At 32.8% G+C, this 19,913-nt stretch overlaps 2 protein-coding genes across 2 annotated transcripts; one reads left to right on the top strand and one right to left on the bottom strand.

Annotated features, from left to right (window-relative positions):
- Window positions 1-1,896: 1,896 nt before the first annotated feature.
- Window positions 1,897-12,589, bottom strand: LOC132557036 (uncharacterized). Its single transcript, XM_060221501.1, has 10 exons — window positions 12,478-12,589; window positions 11,100-11,243; window positions 10,455-10,538; window positions 10,026-10,105; window positions 8,100-8,153; window positions 7,406-7,498; window positions 5,730-5,851; window positions 4,526-4,616; window positions 3,947-4,036; window positions 1,897-3,361 (listed from the first exon to the last, which is right to left on the bottom strand). The coding sequence occupies exons 1-10, from the start codon at window positions 12,487-12,489 to the stop codon at window positions 3,298-3,300; spliced, it is 834 nt and encodes a 277-aa protein (XP_060077484.1). The 5' UTR covers window positions 12,490-12,589; the 3' UTR covers window positions 1,897-3,297.
- Window positions 12,590-16,167: 3,578 nt separating this feature from the next.
- LOC132557037 (uncharacterized) lies at window positions 16,168-18,391 on the top strand. Its single transcript, XM_060221502.1, has 3 exons — window positions 16,168-16,361; window positions 16,905-16,975; window positions 17,480-18,391. The coding sequence occupies exons 1-3, from the start codon at window positions 16,168-16,170 to the stop codon at window positions 17,842-17,844; spliced, it is 630 nt and encodes a 209-aa protein (XP_060077485.1). The 3' UTR covers window positions 17,845-18,391.
- The last annotated feature ends 1,522 nt before the right edge of the window (window positions 18,392-19,913 follow it).

Here is a 19,913-nt window from a genome sequence, read left to right as displayed (position 1 = left end):
TTCTGATATCAATATACAATAAACTAAGTTTATTTCTGATATCAATATACAACTAAACTAAGTTTATTTCTGATATCAATATACAATAAACTAAGTTTATTTCTGATATCAATATACAATAAACTAAGTTTATTTCTGATATCAATATATACAAGTTTATTTCTGATATCAATATACAATAAACTAAGTTTATTTCTGATATCAATATACAATAAACTAAGTTTATTTCTGATATCTATATACATTAAACAAGTTTATTTCTGATATCAATATACAGTAAACTAAGTTTATTTCTGATATCTATATACATTAAACTAAGTTTATTTCTGATATCAATATACAGTAAACTAAGTTTATTTCTGATATCTATATACAATAAACTAAGTTTATTTCTGATATCAATATACAGTAAACTAAGTTTATTTCTGATATCAATATACAATAAACAAGTTTATTTCTGATATCAATATACAGTAAACAAGTTTATTTCTGATATCAATATACAGTAAACTAAGTTTATTTCTGATATCAATATACAATAAACTAAGTTTATTTCTGATATCAATATACAGTAAACTAAGTTTATTTCTGATATCTAATATACAGTAAACTAAGTTTATTTCTGATATCAATATACAGTAAACTAAGTTTATTTCTGATATCATATATACAATATACAGTAAACTAAACAAGTTTATTTCTGATATCAATATACAGTAAACTAAGTTTATTTCTGATATCAATATACAATAAACTAAGTTTATTTCTGATATCAATATACAGTAAACTAAGTTTATTTCTGATATCAATATACAATAAACTAAGTTTATTTCTGATATCAATATACAGTAAACTAAGTTTATTTCTGATATCAATATACAATAAACTAAGTTTATTTCTGATATCATATACAGTAAACTAAGTTTATTTCTGATATCAATATACAGTAAACTAAGTTTATTTCTGATATCTATATACATTAAACTAAGTTTATTTCTGATATCAATATACAGTAAACTAAGTTTATTTCTGATATCAATATACAATAAACTAAGTTTATTTCTGATATCAATATACAGTAAACTAAGTTTATCTCTGATATCAATATACAGTAAACTAAGTTTATTTCTGATATCAATATACAATAAACTAAGTTTATATTTGATATCAATACACAGCATATTTCTAAATTCAGTGAACAGTAAAGTAGGACACAGATGAAACAGTTTTAAAGCTCGTTTATTTATTTACATACCCGTAATATGTATTCATATCATGAATGCATGCAACCTTTATCAATATTGAAAATACAAATTTCAGGAGAGATAGATTTTGCAGTGTACTGTATTTTGTCTCCCAATCAATCATACTGTGATCATTCAACAAAATATCAATGACATGGAGTTGAGCATCATTGGTCAACAAGTACAAGGTATTTGCACACAAGACAATAATAGGTATTCCATACAGTTAAGAACACAGATTAGATAAAGCATGAATGGTTTAAAGACTACAGGAAGTACATATTTTGGCATTTTTAAAAAAAAATTCCTTGGGGGAGATGGGACATGTTCAAAACTTCCAGCTTCAGATAAGTCATTATAGACCTGATTTTGAACATCTTGAAACATGATTTTTTTATTAAGCTGTTCCTTCTTGTAGACTCAATTTTTTTTTAAAAAATTTGAAGCACTTTATGAAAATAATCAATAAATCATGGCTGAATGATAGGATCAGTCTTCCTATTAAAAAGGAAGGGTTATAAAGTACATTTGTATGCACATATGTGGAAAAATGATTTGTAAAGTCTGAACTCAAGACAGAAGCACAATAAGTCATTATACATATCATACGTATGTAGCACCCTCTGTTTTGTTTAATCATACATAACAGCACCAAATCAAGACAGGAGATAAATTACATACAAGGACAAATTCCGATTAGATTTACACCCATGTTTTACAATTATTAACTGATTCCAACAAGTGGAAACAAAGGGAATGACCATCATTCAAGGTCACAAAAGACTTCAATGGCAATGTAATGGTAGTTCATAACAAAAACCAATTTCAATTTGACAGTATAATAACAAAACTTAAACGTGCCTAGGTATGTATTTTAAAAGACAACTATTTATATTACATGCACCTGCTTCTTACAATTACAACTATCAGTCATCTATCAATTTCTGTGAATCAACCATTATATTAAAATTTCTACATACCTGTAGTTCATGCCTACTTTAAAACATTTGTAGGAGACACTGTCTAGGTGATATACAAATATAACGCAAACAAAACAGAAGAATTAGAAAATAAGAACTGTTTGAGAATAACAGACTACTTACAATGTATATTGATGATGTGTTCTATGTGAATACCAGTTGATGTAACTTGAAGATGCAGACTTATTTGAAACACTGAAAGACCGAAGAAGTGAAGAAAAAAAAAAAAAAAAACCAACAAAAACAATAGGAGAAAACAAAAACAAAAATCAAAACAAATATGAGAAAGATTGGCTACAAACAATAAAAGTATCAGAAATTATAAAACATTTTTGGGCCTCATAGATATAACTGATGTGATTTAGTATGTTGATAATGACTTTTGTTTGTTTTAAATAACAATCAACTGTTTCTTAACAGTAGCAATCCAGAACTGTTAGAAAAAAAACCCCCATTTTTCTGACATTTTAAGGTGGGACACAACAACTTTAACACTGTCCACACTGACTTTAATACTGTCCACACCGACTTTAACATTGTCCATGTCAACTTGATAGTATCAATATAGGATATAACATTATTGTAAAAATAAAGTACACACAACCACATACTCTCACATGTTAATATATTTGATCTACCAGAGTTACTTCCCTTGGTTACACTCTGTTACATGTGGATTCTTCAGTATTTAGTTTGGGTATCGCAGATGAAACAATGGTCAGACTTACAACAGTAGCATCATGATTAAGTGTGATAGCTGATGAAGCTAGAATCTACACATACAGCAGTGAATAAGGTATAGACATACAAATACACAAATTCTCTTGATAGTATCACAGATTTGGTTTGTTTATATATAACACACTTGGCAGTAGTTCAATTCTTTGACAAATAAAGTTCTAAACACATATTTATACCATTTTATAAACATTATGGTGAAGATTAGATCATTGAAAATGAAATAATATCCTTGTCATAGTATTTTCTTGTTGAATTCAACCTCAGTGGTTTTTGTGGTTGAAATACTTGATACCTGTCTTTGAAATAAACACAATTATATCTTGACTCTCTCTTCAGAAGATGAATGGGACCAAAGCCTTCCTATTTCTTGGGTATAACTCAAACTGTTGTCTGTACCTGAAAGTACAATACATAAACTAGTAAAAACTACACATAAATCAGCCATCATCACTTCCTACAAGCAAATAAAAGGAACTCCCGGAACATCCTGAACAACTCATTACAGTAGGTTTCTAAATGCAGAAAAAACATGCATAATAATCATTTACTATTATTGCATACTCTTTAAAATATTGTAACATTTTCCAAAATGTAAAAAGTAGAGAGAGGGCTGAGGGTGGTGTCGATTTAACGTTGATGTTAACATGTCTAAAACTTTTTTCATTTTCTATACACTAATGCTGGTAAACTATGTTTTCCATTACCATCTAGTTATATAAAAACATATTTTGGCATTGAAATATCTCTAGAACTTGCCAGGAAAAGAATTATATAAATTTCAGAGTAAACACATGGGAATCAGCTGACAGAATCTGTGATACTGACAGATTTATGAAGATCTCATAGCTATCCTCGAGTGAACATAATTATGATAGAAAATAGAAGCTCTGAAATAATGAAGCATTGTATACAATGATTTGTCAATCTGTAAGTAAATATAGACATGTAAAATATCAGCATGCCATCTCATCATATACTTACCATTTGTGGTTATGCCGTGAACGAGGTATAAATGTGGCAGCAGAAAAGAGACACCACACAAGCCCAGACAGTGACCATGTTGCTATCGTCCTGTAAACAAACATTCACTTTTTAACTTTTCAACATCAGTGTTACAAAATTTGTTCCAGATGACTGCTTGTAACAATGGATAATGCCAGTCCAGCATTCTAGTGTGCAGACTTCACAGTTTCAGAACTCTAGAGACAAAGTTAAATGATTTATAACACAAAACAAACACTAATTGACATTATATATACTAAATGAAATGAGATTTAAATACCATTTAAATAAAAAAGAGTTTAAGATGAAAAAAAAAAAATAATCACAAATTTTTGGAAGGGTATTGATATAATTCTACAGCCATTTTGTAGTTTTAATTCTGATTATTTCAGGGAGTACCAAGTTAACTAAATTAAAAGACAAAGATAACCAATTGTTAGGTGTTATGAAGATTTCATAAATCCAAAATAATGCTATTTGTATCACATCTAGTCCAAAACATGACATATAGATCTAATATATAGATCAATAAGTCTCATTATTGTACATTCTACTTACCATCCCAGCCATTCTACCAGTTCACCAAAGTAGTTAGGACAGCTGACGAGCTCAAACAGACCACCATAGGGAATATAGTATCCGTTACAACCTGAGGTAAACAATATTAGAAATCTAACACAGTATAAAACATAGTATCGATTACAACATGTGGTAAAAATATCTTACAACCTGTGGTACACATCCCTTACAACATGTGGTAAAAAATATCTTACAACCTGTGGTACACATCCCTTACAACATGTGGTAAACAATATCTTACAACCTGTGGTACACATCCCTTACAACATGTGGTAAAAATATCTTACAACCTGTGGTAAACATCCCTTACAACATGTGGTACATATCCCTTACAACATGTGGTAAACAATATCTTACAACATGTGGTACACATCCCTTACAACATGTGGTAAAAAAAACATCTTACAACCTGTGGTAAACATCCCTTACAACATGTGGTAAACATCCCTTACAACATGTGGTAAAAAACACCTTACAACCTGTGGTAAAAATCCCTTACAACATGTGGTAAAAAACACCTTACAACCTGTGGTAAACATCCCTTACAACATGTGGTAAAAAATACCTTACCATCTGTGGTACACATCCCTTACAACATGTGGTACATATCCCTTACAACATGTGGTAAACATCCCTTACAAAATGCAGTAAAAAACACCTTACAACCTGTGGTAAACATCCCTTACAACATGTGGTAAAAAACACTTTACAACCTGTGGTAAACATCCCTTACAACATGTAGTAAAAAACACCTTACAACCTGTGGTAAACATCCCTTACAACATGTGGTACATATCCCTTACAACATGTGGTAAAAAACACTTTACAACCTGTGGTAAACATCCCTTACAACATGTGGTAAAAATACCTTACAACCTGTGGTAAAATACTTTACAACCTGTGGTAAACATTCATTACAACCTGTGGTAAAAAGATAAAAATTATTCAAAATCAAACACATTAAGCAATAAAGCCACTTTCTAATGTCCTATGAAAATTGTTAATATTGTTATGATGAAGCTACCTGACCATCAAAAACATATTATCACTAATATAAATTATTTTCAAAAATTAAAAAGGAGAAAAAAAGAAATACTAAATAACTTATAAAGCAAAGTAAGAAAAGAAAACAGAAAAAGGTACCATTCAAGTGTAGACTAAATGATAACAAAATAAAGTTTACCGTCTTCAAGTTTACAATCTTCACCTTTAGTGTTGCGGAGTGACTTGAGTTTCCAGTCTGCCCAACGATTGATGACAAATCCAGACAAGAATAGCAGTATTCCAATGATGAACCTAGGATCACTGTAATGGTAAAAGAAAAAATATGACGATATCTCTCAAAATATACAGAACAATGTTGCCTTAAGATTACATGCAGCTTTACTAAGTCATTTCTTTTTTGTCCAGATTTACTTTCACCCCCATGTAACAAACAGTTTTAATTGTGTGACTTAAACCAGGCTCAAGTACTAATTCTCTTCCAATTGTTGACCAAATATGGACAATTACGAATTAATCAGTCCAAATAAGGATCATTACATATTAAGTTGTCCAAATATGGGCAAAAACTAATTTAGAGGTCCAAATATGGACAGTCACTTTTTTACTTATCCAAATATGGACAATCACTTTTTTACTGGTCCAAATGAATTGCTAATTCAGTAGACACTCACTTCTTGTAAACTATCCAAGATGAGGTCATTGAAAGTCTCAGCACAAAAATATTCAGCTCCTTTACAATTCAATACATGACACAATTCTTCTGACTTCTTAAGTATTTAAGTTGTTTAAGAAATATATACTATCTACAATGTATTTGTCAGTTCTGTAGGGTCACATTATTGCTGAAGTTTATCCTGACAACCTAGGTATATGTCAAATTTACTATCATTTTGTTTGTATCTAACCTTTGTATACTGACATATACTTTAGTTTACAACTTTTAATTTCATTCATTTGCCCCACAGTGTGTCAAATTCTCCACAATAAACACAAATTACTTTGGTCTAAGAATGCTCCATCAAAAAATTATACAGAAATCTATTGACCCACATTTCCAGATGTTTTTGATTATTTTTCAATAATGGATAAATTCAATATGAAAGAACTTGGGTCACCCCTTATTTGTAAATCACTGAACTTCTTCAGCAGTGGGAGGCAGAATACTTTTTTTCAAACATTGATTCTACACTTCTTTTTAACTTTTAATAAGTTATACATATCAGCATTGATTGCTATTTATTTTTTGAAACGAGAGCTGTTCACATACACCTTGTAAATATCTACAAAATCAATATGTATCTTGGAGGTTAACGTCACAGGTGAAATCTTCAACAAGACAGGTCAAAATCATTTCATGAAACGTACACATCAGTCAGACACCTAATGAGATTGATCTCCCTTGTACATCCAGGGAAACCCTTTTTTGAATAAGCAAATACATGACAACACATAACATGAATTACTTAAGGTCCGTCCTCGATACTCCAGGAGTTACAATCACTTTCGCTCTCTGCACCCATGGAACTTGTCATGGCAAAATTGAAGGTTCCATGCGCGACATCTTGTGGACAAGACAAAAAGGTAGATTGATTCTTTGATGTACATCAAATGAATCTTAGGGTCACATAACGGTATATTGTAATGGCTTTGCAGTTGGGTGCTTTTTGTAGTCTTCAAAAGGAGTATATCAGGCTTGTGCCTTCAGTTTTGCCATGACATGTTCCAAGGGTACAGACAGCAAAAGTGATTGTAACCCATGGAGTATTGTGGATGCATAAAGATAAAGAAACATGTTATTTGAAGAGATGAAATAAGTAAAACTGATCTTTTCTTCAATTTATGCTAAATACTTACTAGAAGTAATTTGTGTTGAAAACTGCTGATCCAACAAAATCAGCATTGATGAAGTGATAAATGCAATTTGGGAAAAATCCTCCAAGTGTTATCCTGTCAAGAGGAAATACATTTAACCGGTATGTCATATTTTTTATATTCATTAAAACTTATAAAAATGTATATATATCATACCTACGGAATGTGTTTAGATGAGTATGACTAAAGTCTGAAAGATTTCATTCTATTACCAATTCTGGTCAATCTAGTATAAACCACCTTACATCATATGGATACATTACGATAACATATAGTGTCAACTGAAAAGGACTTGTATATAATTTGATGACATTAAGATAATGTAAGGTAAGCATTTAAGTAGTCACTAGTTAGTCATGCCTTCTTGTACTCTATATGCTATCAAAATATATCTTGTTTTTTGACAAATCAAAAATCACAGAACACAACATTCCAATGATACTGTTTCTGTAATATTCACAAAACATGTTTTTGTAATAAGAGAATTGATAATTACATCACACTTTGATCTTACCAAATAGTACTGGCTCCATGGTAGCTTTTTCAGCTTTAACATCTGTTGCACATAAATGAAAAGTGCATAAAAATATACTATAAAATCTCAGCAATTACCAGGGTACATAAAACTCATGACCAAATTTCAAATGGCTGCTTTTGTGTGAATTTAGTGACTTACCCAATGGGCACCTTGGCACTGCGGTAGTTCATTATTAGTGGGTGTATGATGCCACTGAAAAAAACACGATCATACATGATGAAAATATTCCAAAGATTGAGTCCTAAAATCCAAGTTACTTCCAGCAGCAGTTAAACATAGGATATCTAATAATCTTAACAAAATTGTGTTAAAATAAAATCTGTCCAACATAAACTGAACAGAAATATCAGCAATATTTTGAATTGGAATTAAGAGGTCATATCTTGAACTTTTAGTTCCTTAAAGCAGGAGTACTACTACAGATCAATGTTTTGTAAAACAATTATTTTTTTTATTTTGGTAGTTCAGCAATGATTCTGTTTTGGGCAAATTTCTTCCTTCTTAATTGAGCTTCCATCACATCAAAAAATCAAATTTGATTCCTATAACACATTTTTAATATTTATATAATGACTACAAGATTCCATGAATTAAATTTTCCTAATATCTATTGCACTTTTGTTTTTATAATTGGCAAAGAGATTGCCTACATGTTTTGACCACTATGCTGTCATCAACAGGAAATAAAAAACAAAAACAAAAAAATTTAGACTAGTCAGCCCTCCAGGAAAATATGCGAAAATGCAGGGAAATCCAGATGTAGACCTCAAACCACAAGAAGGGTGTCTTAGTGTAGGAGGGAAATGGAGTAACCAGGGAAATCCCACTGGTCTGTCCCCTTATCTTTTCATGTCCATTCCGGGAATCAAACTCCAGACAGCTAGGTAAAAGGCAATTGCATTACTGCTGCTATCTGACCACACAAGATGATTAAGACCATCAGATGTTAAAAAAACCATCATCTTATGAAGACCATTACATGATGAAGACCATCATATGGTGAAGACCATCACATGATGAAGACCATTAGATGATGAAGACCGTCATATGATGAAGGACATTAGATGAAGACACCAGAAACTGTCATTATTACTGTACATGCATTTAATTATGTATCTTACCCAAAAGCACCAAATTATCTTTAGAATTCTTCAGCCCATAACTTAGAGAATACTCTATGTCTTGATATAAACAATAATTATTCTAACAAACCAGACATAATAATCTACTCTGTATATGACAAATTCCAATCAAATTAATTATTGACTCATTTTTAGTCTAAAAGGTTCTGTTACTTACCATAAAATCTTACTGAAGTGTAAACTTTATGTATATAAAATTGTCCTCATGATAACTGCCTAGTGGTGGAAACATGTAGACAATTTCTTTGACAATAACAAAAACACAACTACAATGGTAATCACAGATCTATTATTCCTAGACTTCTGTTCACCAGATTGTGAGACTATCTCTACAGCATACCCTGTGGTACACATCCAGTAGTCATACCACAGTGCTACAATGTTAATGTTATCATCTTAAAAATATGTAATATTAAATAAATCTTCCTGACTATTGATACCATTAGAATGTTGATTCTCTCAATGTATTCCAGTTTCTTAATATCTGCTGACATCTAAATTGGAAGAATCTATACTTTTTCTGTGATTTAGGTGGAGGTGGGAGGGGGTAAGGGGGAGATAGGTTTTGTTTTTTAATATCTGGAGACTTATTTCATAAAAAAAAAACCAAATTGACCTTTCATATAATTAAAGCCATGACACCAATGTAACCTTCCTAAACCAGATCCATACAAACAGTATGGACAAGGTTTTATATAAATAATGTAGAAAAATGTTTGATGAACAAAAAAAACCCAAAAAAAACCAAAAAGAAAAATCTGCCATTAGGAAGTTTTACAAGAATTTTTATCCAAGGGAAACTAACCATCGAAAGTATCTTAACTGGACGTCCGTGGATATATTTTTTTTTTTTTTAACAAATAATTGTAGCTTGCATTGTGTACCTAGGTACAATAATAAAGTAATGAATATACATACTTACCGTTGGATATAGTGACAAAGAAATAGAGCTAAAAACACATAGTTGGTGTAGTGTCTGGAATCTCCATACAGAAAGAACACCTGAAAAAATTATACAAAAATCATATTATTTATACAGAAGGTGATTTTTAATATGGGTCATTAAGTCTGAAGAACACACTAAATGATAAAGCAATTAATTAATTATCACATATTTTAAATATTGACAATGGTTTCTCTACAACCAAACCCATCATAAAAATGTGAATCTATTACAGTACTTTGTATTAGAAACATAACTGATGTCATATTATATGTGGTAAGTATGGAAATTAATAAATAAAGTAGAAGTACAGGAGAGTTTCATACTTCTGAAAATGTGACAATGACTGTGAGTGACTGAAAGGACACTCCTAGTCTTGTACTTCTTCATTACAGATGAGCAACTTACCAACAAGAAAAGTACAACACCAGGAGTGGCATCAGACAGAATGTGTCCCAAGCGCTGTGGAATCTGTGGACCCCAGTTCAACTCCTGTGCTCAAAATTAAAAAAAAAATAATAACGTGAACAGAGGTAGGTAAAGCAATTTCTGTTTGTTGCACCCTGGAGTTCATTATGATAAAGGCAGATCTTGAATCTCTATGAAAATATGTACACAGACATATATAAATCTTTTAAAATATTTTGAACTGGTGATACAAATATCAACAGTCAGTTTTCAAACTCATTATACATGGCCACACTTAATATCTTTGTTTCTGTCTCCAAATCTATCTCAGAAATCTAAGGATCCCATGGAGTATAAACATGAAAAATGTGTTTGTGAGAAGGTTACTGAAAAATGTGTTTGTGAGAAGGTTACTGAAAAATGTGTTTGTGACATATGCAGACAGATTGGTGTTTTTCAAGTTATTGGAAATAGCTTGTTGTTTAACATATTTTAAGAATATGACATTCATGACATTTTAATAAAATCATTGGCAACTTTAGGCCACTTAGATCTTAAGACATCATGATATCTAGGACCAATGTGCCAGGGACTGGTGCTAGTTGCCATGATAACTAAACATGACTTGTTAGTATACCAACATACATTATTTTCATGTTTGCCGTAAGGTGCTGGATTTCTCCACTGGACTATTGCTGTAATGGTTGCTAACACAAATCCTAGAATGACAAGACCATAATGGACCCAGAATCGTGTGCTGTCGTCTTCATAGAGTATCCAAGGGATTCCCTACAACAATAGATTTTAATGAAAATATAACTGTAGTTCCAAATAAATACTACAGAAAGATCACAAACAGAACTGAATGTTTGTCATTACTTTTTTTCTAGTTTATCTTCTCCAAGAAGACCCCACTCCATACTACACACAGAGTGAATTGATCAGCCCAGCAGAGCCACCTAGAGTATCAGACAGCTCGGACACCTTCGACATTGACAAGTTCCCCAGTACAAAACCTCACACTGGAAACCTTGTATACAGCATATTTAAATGACTGTTTAATCTCAATCATCACTAGTTTTACTTTCTATATAGACTATAATTCCATACACTCATTCATAAGAATCCTACATCCAAGCTTGTTTAAAACAATGACTTTTAGATATTCAAGTTTCATTTATTTTAAACTGTTTTCTATATTGTTTTATTTATAGCGTCAATTGTTAGATCTATTTCTAAACTCATTAAATGCCTGAACTGTACTTTAACCAACTACTTCAATGTAAATGACGACTCTGATGAAGCATCACTAAAGATGTGAAACCTGTTAATCACCACTATGTATTGAACACAATGTGTTGAGGTTGTACTTCATATCTTATTCTCCACATACAACCACCCTGCATACCTATGGTATCCACACCCACAGCTTGGAACCTCAAAAGTAACCTCTTGGCACCCCATCGTTGGTTCCAAACTTCACATTTTATTTATCTTTTCAAGATATGATCAAAATTTTTAAAAAAAATACCCACACATAAAGACACAGCGGCAAACCACTGACATATAGTACAAGTATCTTGAATCCTTAAATATGAATGCCTTCATTGTAATAAATTATCAGATCATACTAAATGGAAATTCTAATCCATTTTGTAAGCACTACATGTATGTGCTTAGGTAGACTACCAACTTTAACGCATCATCTTCACAAAAATAAATCTTTTGTCGTTGTGTCAGATAAAACTTTTGATGCACTTGATGTAATGAACACCATAAAATTTAAAATCAAATTAGAAATAATAGTCAAATAAATAGACTTCCATTTTCTGCTCCTGGTGAACGTCGAATTCGTAGCACGAACTCTTAGTCTTACATAAATCACTAATGCCCGATAACTATTTAAACGGGTAAAACAAAAAAATGAAAATTAAATAAAGTAAATAAGTTATCAAAGCAAATAAACATATGCGTTGTCATTTTTGTTATAAACAAACAGTCATTCGAGTCTATCATTACCTACCTGAAATGTCATGATGTACTGCCCACTTGTAAATAGTCGACTTTTCCTTCAACAGAGCGAATATGTTACGAGAGTTTTGATTGGTCCTGCAATATTTTACTAAGCACGACCTGTATGGCATGTACCGTGAAAATCCAATTCGAGTAGATCTCGATCTAGTTATTTTACCTGTCGTTAACAGAGTTGAAGATAATTACTGTATGTACAGACAATTATTGTTTTCGATTAAGACAAACAGTAAGATATATTTAGGTATAGTTAAAGCATAAAAATGATTAATTGTACGCGTTGAATTTTTAACTCATTAGCGAAAGCAATTATTTAGACGTCATCTAGTCTAAATCAACGTAACGTCAAACTTAGGTTAACACAGTTGTTAATTCCAAATTTTCTATATTTTTCGACAAATATCATACATAGTCAACGTGTCGACAATAATGAAAAAAATCAGCATTGGCTCGGGACAGAAAAACAAAATACTTTGATAATATAATCGGCCTGGTATCAAATGAATTCTCTCCCGTGTAGTATTTTACATTTGTATCATTAACGTTATATACCATAAGACGTCATTTGCAGCGCCAGTCAATAATGACGTTACATCATTAATTGAATATTGCCTAACAAAATGATTGCTTCAGTTTGATTTTGTCGGCCACAATGCGTCTTTAATTTTTTTCAAAATATGAGATGAAATTGAATCTTAAATTTGATTCTATTTCCTGTGGAATTTTATTAAATTCGTCTCGACACAAAAACATAAACTTCGCAATCTGATTAAAACATACATTTCATTCCACTCTGACAGGAACGCAGATGGAGTGGAATGGCAGGTCTGGTTTTCAATCAGATTGTAAACTTCTAAAACTTGTTTTATGAAATCTCATAAAGATCCTACATATATGTATGTATTAGGTATATACATACGTCACATTTATGGATTTAGCGCACTCGTCACAATGCGGCTGATTCCGAAACCACAGCCATACAATAAAGAGTACCTGCGGAATTAGCTGAGGTTAACCGTATAAGTTTAGTACATTGATTTAGGCATTATCACAAGAAGTGTATTAGGAAGCGGACAATGTGGGGTTTCATATTTTTTCAGAAAAATATTTTTGCATTGTGTTGGATTTAAGTATCTAGGCAGTCAACACATCAAAAACTAGATTTAGAGGTGGTGAAATTATCTGAGTGTTTACACGTGGTCATGTTGTGAAGGAATTCCGAGTTGGAATTTGCATAATTGTAAGTAGTTTGTTACCATGACAGTGTTGTTGATCTTAAGACCGGTGTTCAGAAATAAATTTCGTCTATAACATTGTGGTGTTAGGTTGGAATAAGCAGTATAGTATTTTTGAATTGATAGCATTTTGAGCATTTTTTAGCGTGGCAATCACATGTCAGACGTCAGAGGAAATTTTTGATTTACACAAATTTTATGACCAATAATTTCGGGTCTACAACGAAACTAACGTGGACAACTTTCAACCAAGCTATATGATAAAAGTGGTGATTTTAATTTCCCTCTTATGAATTTTCCCAATTCAGGATAACAAATCCATGCATCTTCAACCTATGGTATTTACATGTCACAGTTGATTCGATATTCAAGGGTCTATTCCCATTATCACGATTTTCGTGCAAGAAGTCGTCAACTGACGAACACACTCGTAACACAGAGTTTTAAAAGATGCAGGTTGATGAAATTTATTGGGGATTTTTTGGTCGCCGTTGTGATCCTATGTGCAATATGAAGCTGGGTGTATTTGATGCTGGTTAGTTTGCCTGTTTGTTCCGTTATTGTATATCTTGTTGAATGTGACATTACTTACTTGGATTAACCAAGGTTTATAGGGCGGGTGTCGTCACCGGCGATGAAGCAGAAGACGTGTACTATTCTGGAACACATGATCTTATTCTCTTTGTACTTGTTCAGGAATCTGCGTGTAAATCTTTCTTTTGATCATATTTTGCAGCAATTTTGTGGTTCCAAACTTCAACGGATATGACAGCGTTGGGATTTTATGAATTTTCATAAATAAACTTGTTCACTACAACATATAAAATAACTTATTCAACAGTTTTTTTTTAATATTGTTAAACGTTATTTTGAAGTAAATTAAGAAAACAACGGCTCGATGTTGCGCGTGCCGCAAGAACGGGCGTGTGTCGTGTGTCCACATCATTAACAGTAATATTTCTTCATCAATACTACGGTACATGAAAAGATAACATGGTTTTACACTTTCAAAAAGTCAGCGAAAAATATGCAGATGGCTTCCGGGAAAGGTGGCTTCAACCTGTACTTTTAGGCTCTCGAAAGGCAATACCGACCTCGTCAGTAAACAGGCAGACTCGTACATTTTAAAAATCTCAAATTATGTTCGTCTCTAAAACATTATTTTAGCATATACTGTTTTATTTAAGAATTCGGAGCAAACATGTATTTTCTCTCCACAATTGATGCCAGTAATTTTTAGTTGCGGGCGAAACGTCATCTATAAATTTTTATTTTGGTGCGAACCGTCTGATGTGGGTGCGAAGCGCCATGGCGCGAACCAACTTCGAGACGAAATGTCTAACACACGTCTGTCCACGTAAGTTATGACTTGAATAATACTAAAATGTTATTCTACTCGTAAGATTGTTTTCATTACAGTCAAATTACCTTGTCGATTTTTTGTTTGTATTCAATTATGATGAAGTGAACCTTCCGTCCAATTCTAATCTACCGGAGTTACCTCCCTTCTTATGCTACGCAAACTAGCTTGTTCAATACAGAAAGTGGAATTTGTTGCATTTAGTGTAACGTCTGTAAAACGTTTAGTCATTGGCTAATAACAACGGAAGTATGGTCGGCCCATTTCCCATTACTTTCACTTTGACCGGAGACGATGGTAAGTTTGTCGCAAATCAAAGGCAGTAGCACAAATGCTTAACGTAATATATATATGTAATGCTACAAGGGCCTAGCTATGAAATTCAAGTTTACGAGCCTTGGTGTGTTTATGTACCACTTTTATCCAAAGGTAAATAATTAGTGTCTTGAAAATAGCTCTAAATAATTACTGTTAACATTTGATATTTACAAAACAAGATGTATGTTGAAACTATTTACAATTGAAACATCACCCTATTTTGCACACCTCTGTCAGCCTGAAATACGAGGAAAGCCGTATTTAAGGTGGAGTAATTCCACGCCTGATTCATGTACATTTAAGTTTTGTGATACTGGTTTTAGTTCACTATTACATTACTATGATTTTTGTTACAAAAAATAAAATTTACTTCTCACTGATCGATAAACTAGCCCTGACCAGGCTGGTCATTGTAAAGGTCTACACTAACTACGACATTTGATCGGGCAAAGGTAGGTTAGATTAGATAAAAAGTTAACATCAGTTAGAAGAAGGTATGTTGATGGCTTCACAGCTCAGTGAACAAACACCGTTCTTCTTATATTCTCTGAATCTGATAGGAAATCACAAGACTAAAAAAGACCAACTTAAGAAAGAAGGGAAATTCTCAAATTCACGTTGTGTTAACAAGTTTCACAAAATAATGTGAAAGAAAATTGATTGAGAACAGGTGATATTGGTGCCAAAATGTGTCAGATAAATCTCTATGTCTAGATCTGCATGTTGTATGCTTATATTGTAGGTAGCATACTTGTGAAATGATTGCAAAATGACACACCAATCACAAGCCGCAGAACAAACTAATGCCAAAGAGGAAGGAGACAATATTTACCAGAAGTTCCATACATTTGATTTTCAAGATGACATGAAATTTCAGGCAGGTTGGAGTAGAATTGTAACAGCAGTTCCAGATGAAAGAAGGGAAGCTGAATGTCTGAAAGCAAAACTTTTCTTTTACTCAAAGTAAGAAATTAAATTATCATTTCAATTATCAACAGATGTCCTATGTAAATGAAAAAAATAGAAAAAATGATGTGGTGGTTTGATGAGTCCATACATATATCTCATGTAGGTAAACCATATTTTTGTTTTATTTTTCATTAAATTTAAATCCGACACTGAAATGTTGCCCAGATTGTGTTTGTTTTACACCTTAACATATACTACATCAGCTAATTCTGTACAAAGTTTGCAGCAGTTTTTTGATGTCAGCATGTTTTCTGTAGAAAAAAAGTATTTATGGTAGATAGAAGGACATATTAGTTGGACATTGTTTTTATTATGTGAGAGTTGGGGTTACATGTCTGTGACTTACATCTCTAGATTTCAACTCATACCCTATCTCGTTGTTTTGTACAGATTTATAATATTTTTTATGTGGGCTGGTTTTTTTTTCGTACAGATACATGAACCTTTAGTGTGTTATGCATTTTTTGTGTTTTGTTTTTGGTGTAGAGTTATAGATAAGTAATCATTTTATGTTATTTGTTGTTGTGGATGCTTCAGGCTGTATGAAAAGGTCACGAAAGAAGGTTATGATCAGTGGCTGATGGAGCATTCCAACATCAAACACAATGGTAAGTCATTATTATTTAAAATCACAAAAGAAAAGTTTTAATGATATACAATATACATGTAACTTTTCATGACTATGAATACAACTATTAAATTTTCAATTAAGTTGTATTTCACTAATAGGGTGACCACATTGTGAAGTGGTAATACACTTGGTCAGGAGTTGATTATCAGAACTCTGGCTCTTTATAAAGTGAGGAAAATCGGTGACCAAGTAATTGTGAAAAGAAGTTGTCATTTCACATGCGTGCTGTAAGTGGATTGAAAGTGGGGCAGAAGTTTTGATGTTCATTGACTCATGATGATATAAGAAAGTTGATAGAATGTTAGAATAATTCAGAATACTTCATCTAGGTTAACAAGCATGATTGCTATAAGCAAATACACAGTAACTTGTTTCACTATTGTTGTAAAATAAAGACGGCTTATAGATTTGAACAATGCTAATTCTAGGTTGATTCTAAAGCATGATTTATGTATAATTTTGTTTCCTTTTCTTACTTCAGATGAGGATTCTAAAATAGAAAACGAAGAAAATTCATTGGAATTACACTCTGATTCAAAGAATGACAATCTTGTGAAAATTGACACAAAATCTTCTAAAAATGACTCACAGTTGGACACGGTTGAACTTCGCAATCTTGATTGTAAAGATGGTGATGAGAATGATATAGATAAATCAAAGTCAGCATCACATAAGGGAGATAATTTGGATATCACTTCAAATTCTGTATTAGATTTTAGTGAAATTGCAGAAATGATTGAAAAAGGATTGAAACTACCAGGAGTTGAGGATTTAGATATCAAACCATTAGATATAGATCCAAATCCACCGGAAATGGAGAGACTGAAAAAACCATGGGAGAAATAAGTTTTGTGTTTTCGAGGATTGTGATTTAGTCAAAATTGAAAATCTAATTGTATGATAGAGTGTAAAAGTAGCATGCCATACATTTAATATTGACAGTGTTTAGAATTTATGGAGACTGACTAATTATCTCGGCATTTTCTGGTTTGGCTGACAGGCATCAGATTATAAGTCATCAGGTTTGGCTGACAGGCATCAGATTGTATGTCACCTAGTTTGGCTGACAGGCATCAGATTATCTGTCATCAAGTTTGGCTGACAGGCATCAGATTATAAGTCATCAGGTTTGACTGAGAGTCATCATATTATATGTCATCTGGTTTGGCTGACAGGCATCATATTATAAGTCATCAGGTTTGACTGACAGGCATCATATTATATGTCATCTGGTTTGGCTGACAGGCATCATATTATATGTCATCTGGTTTGGCTGACAGGCATCATGTTATATGTCATCAGGTTTGACTGACAGGCATCATGTTATATGTCATCTGGTTTGGCTGACAGGCATCAGATTATAAGTCATCAGGTTTGGCTGACAGGCATCAGATTGTATGTCACCTAGTTTGGCTGACAGGCATCAGATTATAAGTCATCAGGTTTGACTGAGAGTCATCATATTATATGTCATCTGGTTTGGCTGACAGGCATCATATTATAAGTCATCAGGTTTGACTGACAGGCATCATATTATATGTCATCTGGTTTGGCTGACAGGCATCATATTATATGTCATCTGGTTTGGCTGACAGGCATCATGTTATATGTCATCAGGTTTGACTGACAGGCATCATGTTATATGTCATCTGGTTTGGCTGACAGGCATCATATTATAAGTCATCAGGTTTGGCTGACAGGCATCAGATTGTATGTCACCTAGTTTGGCAGACAGGCATCAGATTATCTGTCATCAAGTTTGGCTGACAGGCATCAGATTATAAGTCATCAGGTTTGACTGTCAGGCATCAATCAGATTATAAGTCATCAGGTTTGACTGACAGGCATCATATTATAAGTCATCAGGTTTGGCTGACAGGCATCAGATTATAAGTCACCTAGTTTGGCTGACAGGCATCAGATTATATGTCATCAGGTTTGACTGATATGCATCAGATTATCTGTCATCAAGTTTGGCTGACAGGCATCATATTATATGTCATCAGGTTTGACTGACATGCATCAGATTATATGTCATCTGGTTTGGCTTACAGGCATCATATTATGGTCATCAGGTTTGACTGACATGCATCAGATTATATGTAATCTGGTTTGGCTGACAGGCATCATATTATATGTCACCTAGTTTGGCTGAAAGTATCTGTCATCAGGTTTGACTGACATGCATCAGATTATATGTAATCTGGTTTGGCTGACAGACATCATATTATATATCACCTAGTTTGGCTGAAAGTATTTGTCATCAGGTTTGGCTGACAGGCATCAGATTATATGTCATCAGGTTTGGCTGACAGGCATCTTATTATATGTCACCTAGTTTGGCTGACAAGCATCAGATTATCTGTCATCAAGTTTGGCTGACAGGCATCAGATTATATGTCATCAGGTTTGACTGACAGGCATCAGATTATAAGTCACCTAGTTTGGCTGACAGGCATCAGATTATCTGTCATCAAGTTTGGCTGACAGGCATCAGATTATATGTCATCAGGTTTGACTGACAGGCATCAGATTATATGTCATCAAATGTGGCTTACAGGCATCATATTATGGTCATCAGGTATGACTGACATGCATCAGATTATATGTCATCAGGTTTGACTGACAGGCATCATATTATATGTCATCAAGTGTGGCTTACAGGCATTATATTATGGTCATCAGGTTTGACTGACATGCATCATATTATATGTAATCTGGTTTGGCTGACAGGCATCATATTATATGTCACCTAGTTTGGCTGACAGGCATCATATTATATGTCATCAGGTTTGGCTGACAGGCATCATATTATAAGTCACCTAGTTTGGCTGACAGGCATCATATTATATGTCACCTAGTTTGGCTGACAGGCATCATATTATATGTCATCAGGTTTGGCTGACAGGCATCAT

Source organism: Ylistrum balloti, unplaced genomic scaffold (genome assembly GCF_031769215.1).
Source record: "Ylistrum balloti isolate Yb309-2 unplaced genomic scaffold, AGI_CSIRO_Ybal_v1 Utg370614, whole genome shotgun sequence".
Taxonomy (NCBI): domain Eukaryota; kingdom Metazoa; phylum Mollusca; class Bivalvia; order Pectinida; family Pectinidae; genus Ylistrum; species Ylistrum balloti.
This window is presented reverse-complemented; position numbering and strand designations above follow the sequence as displayed.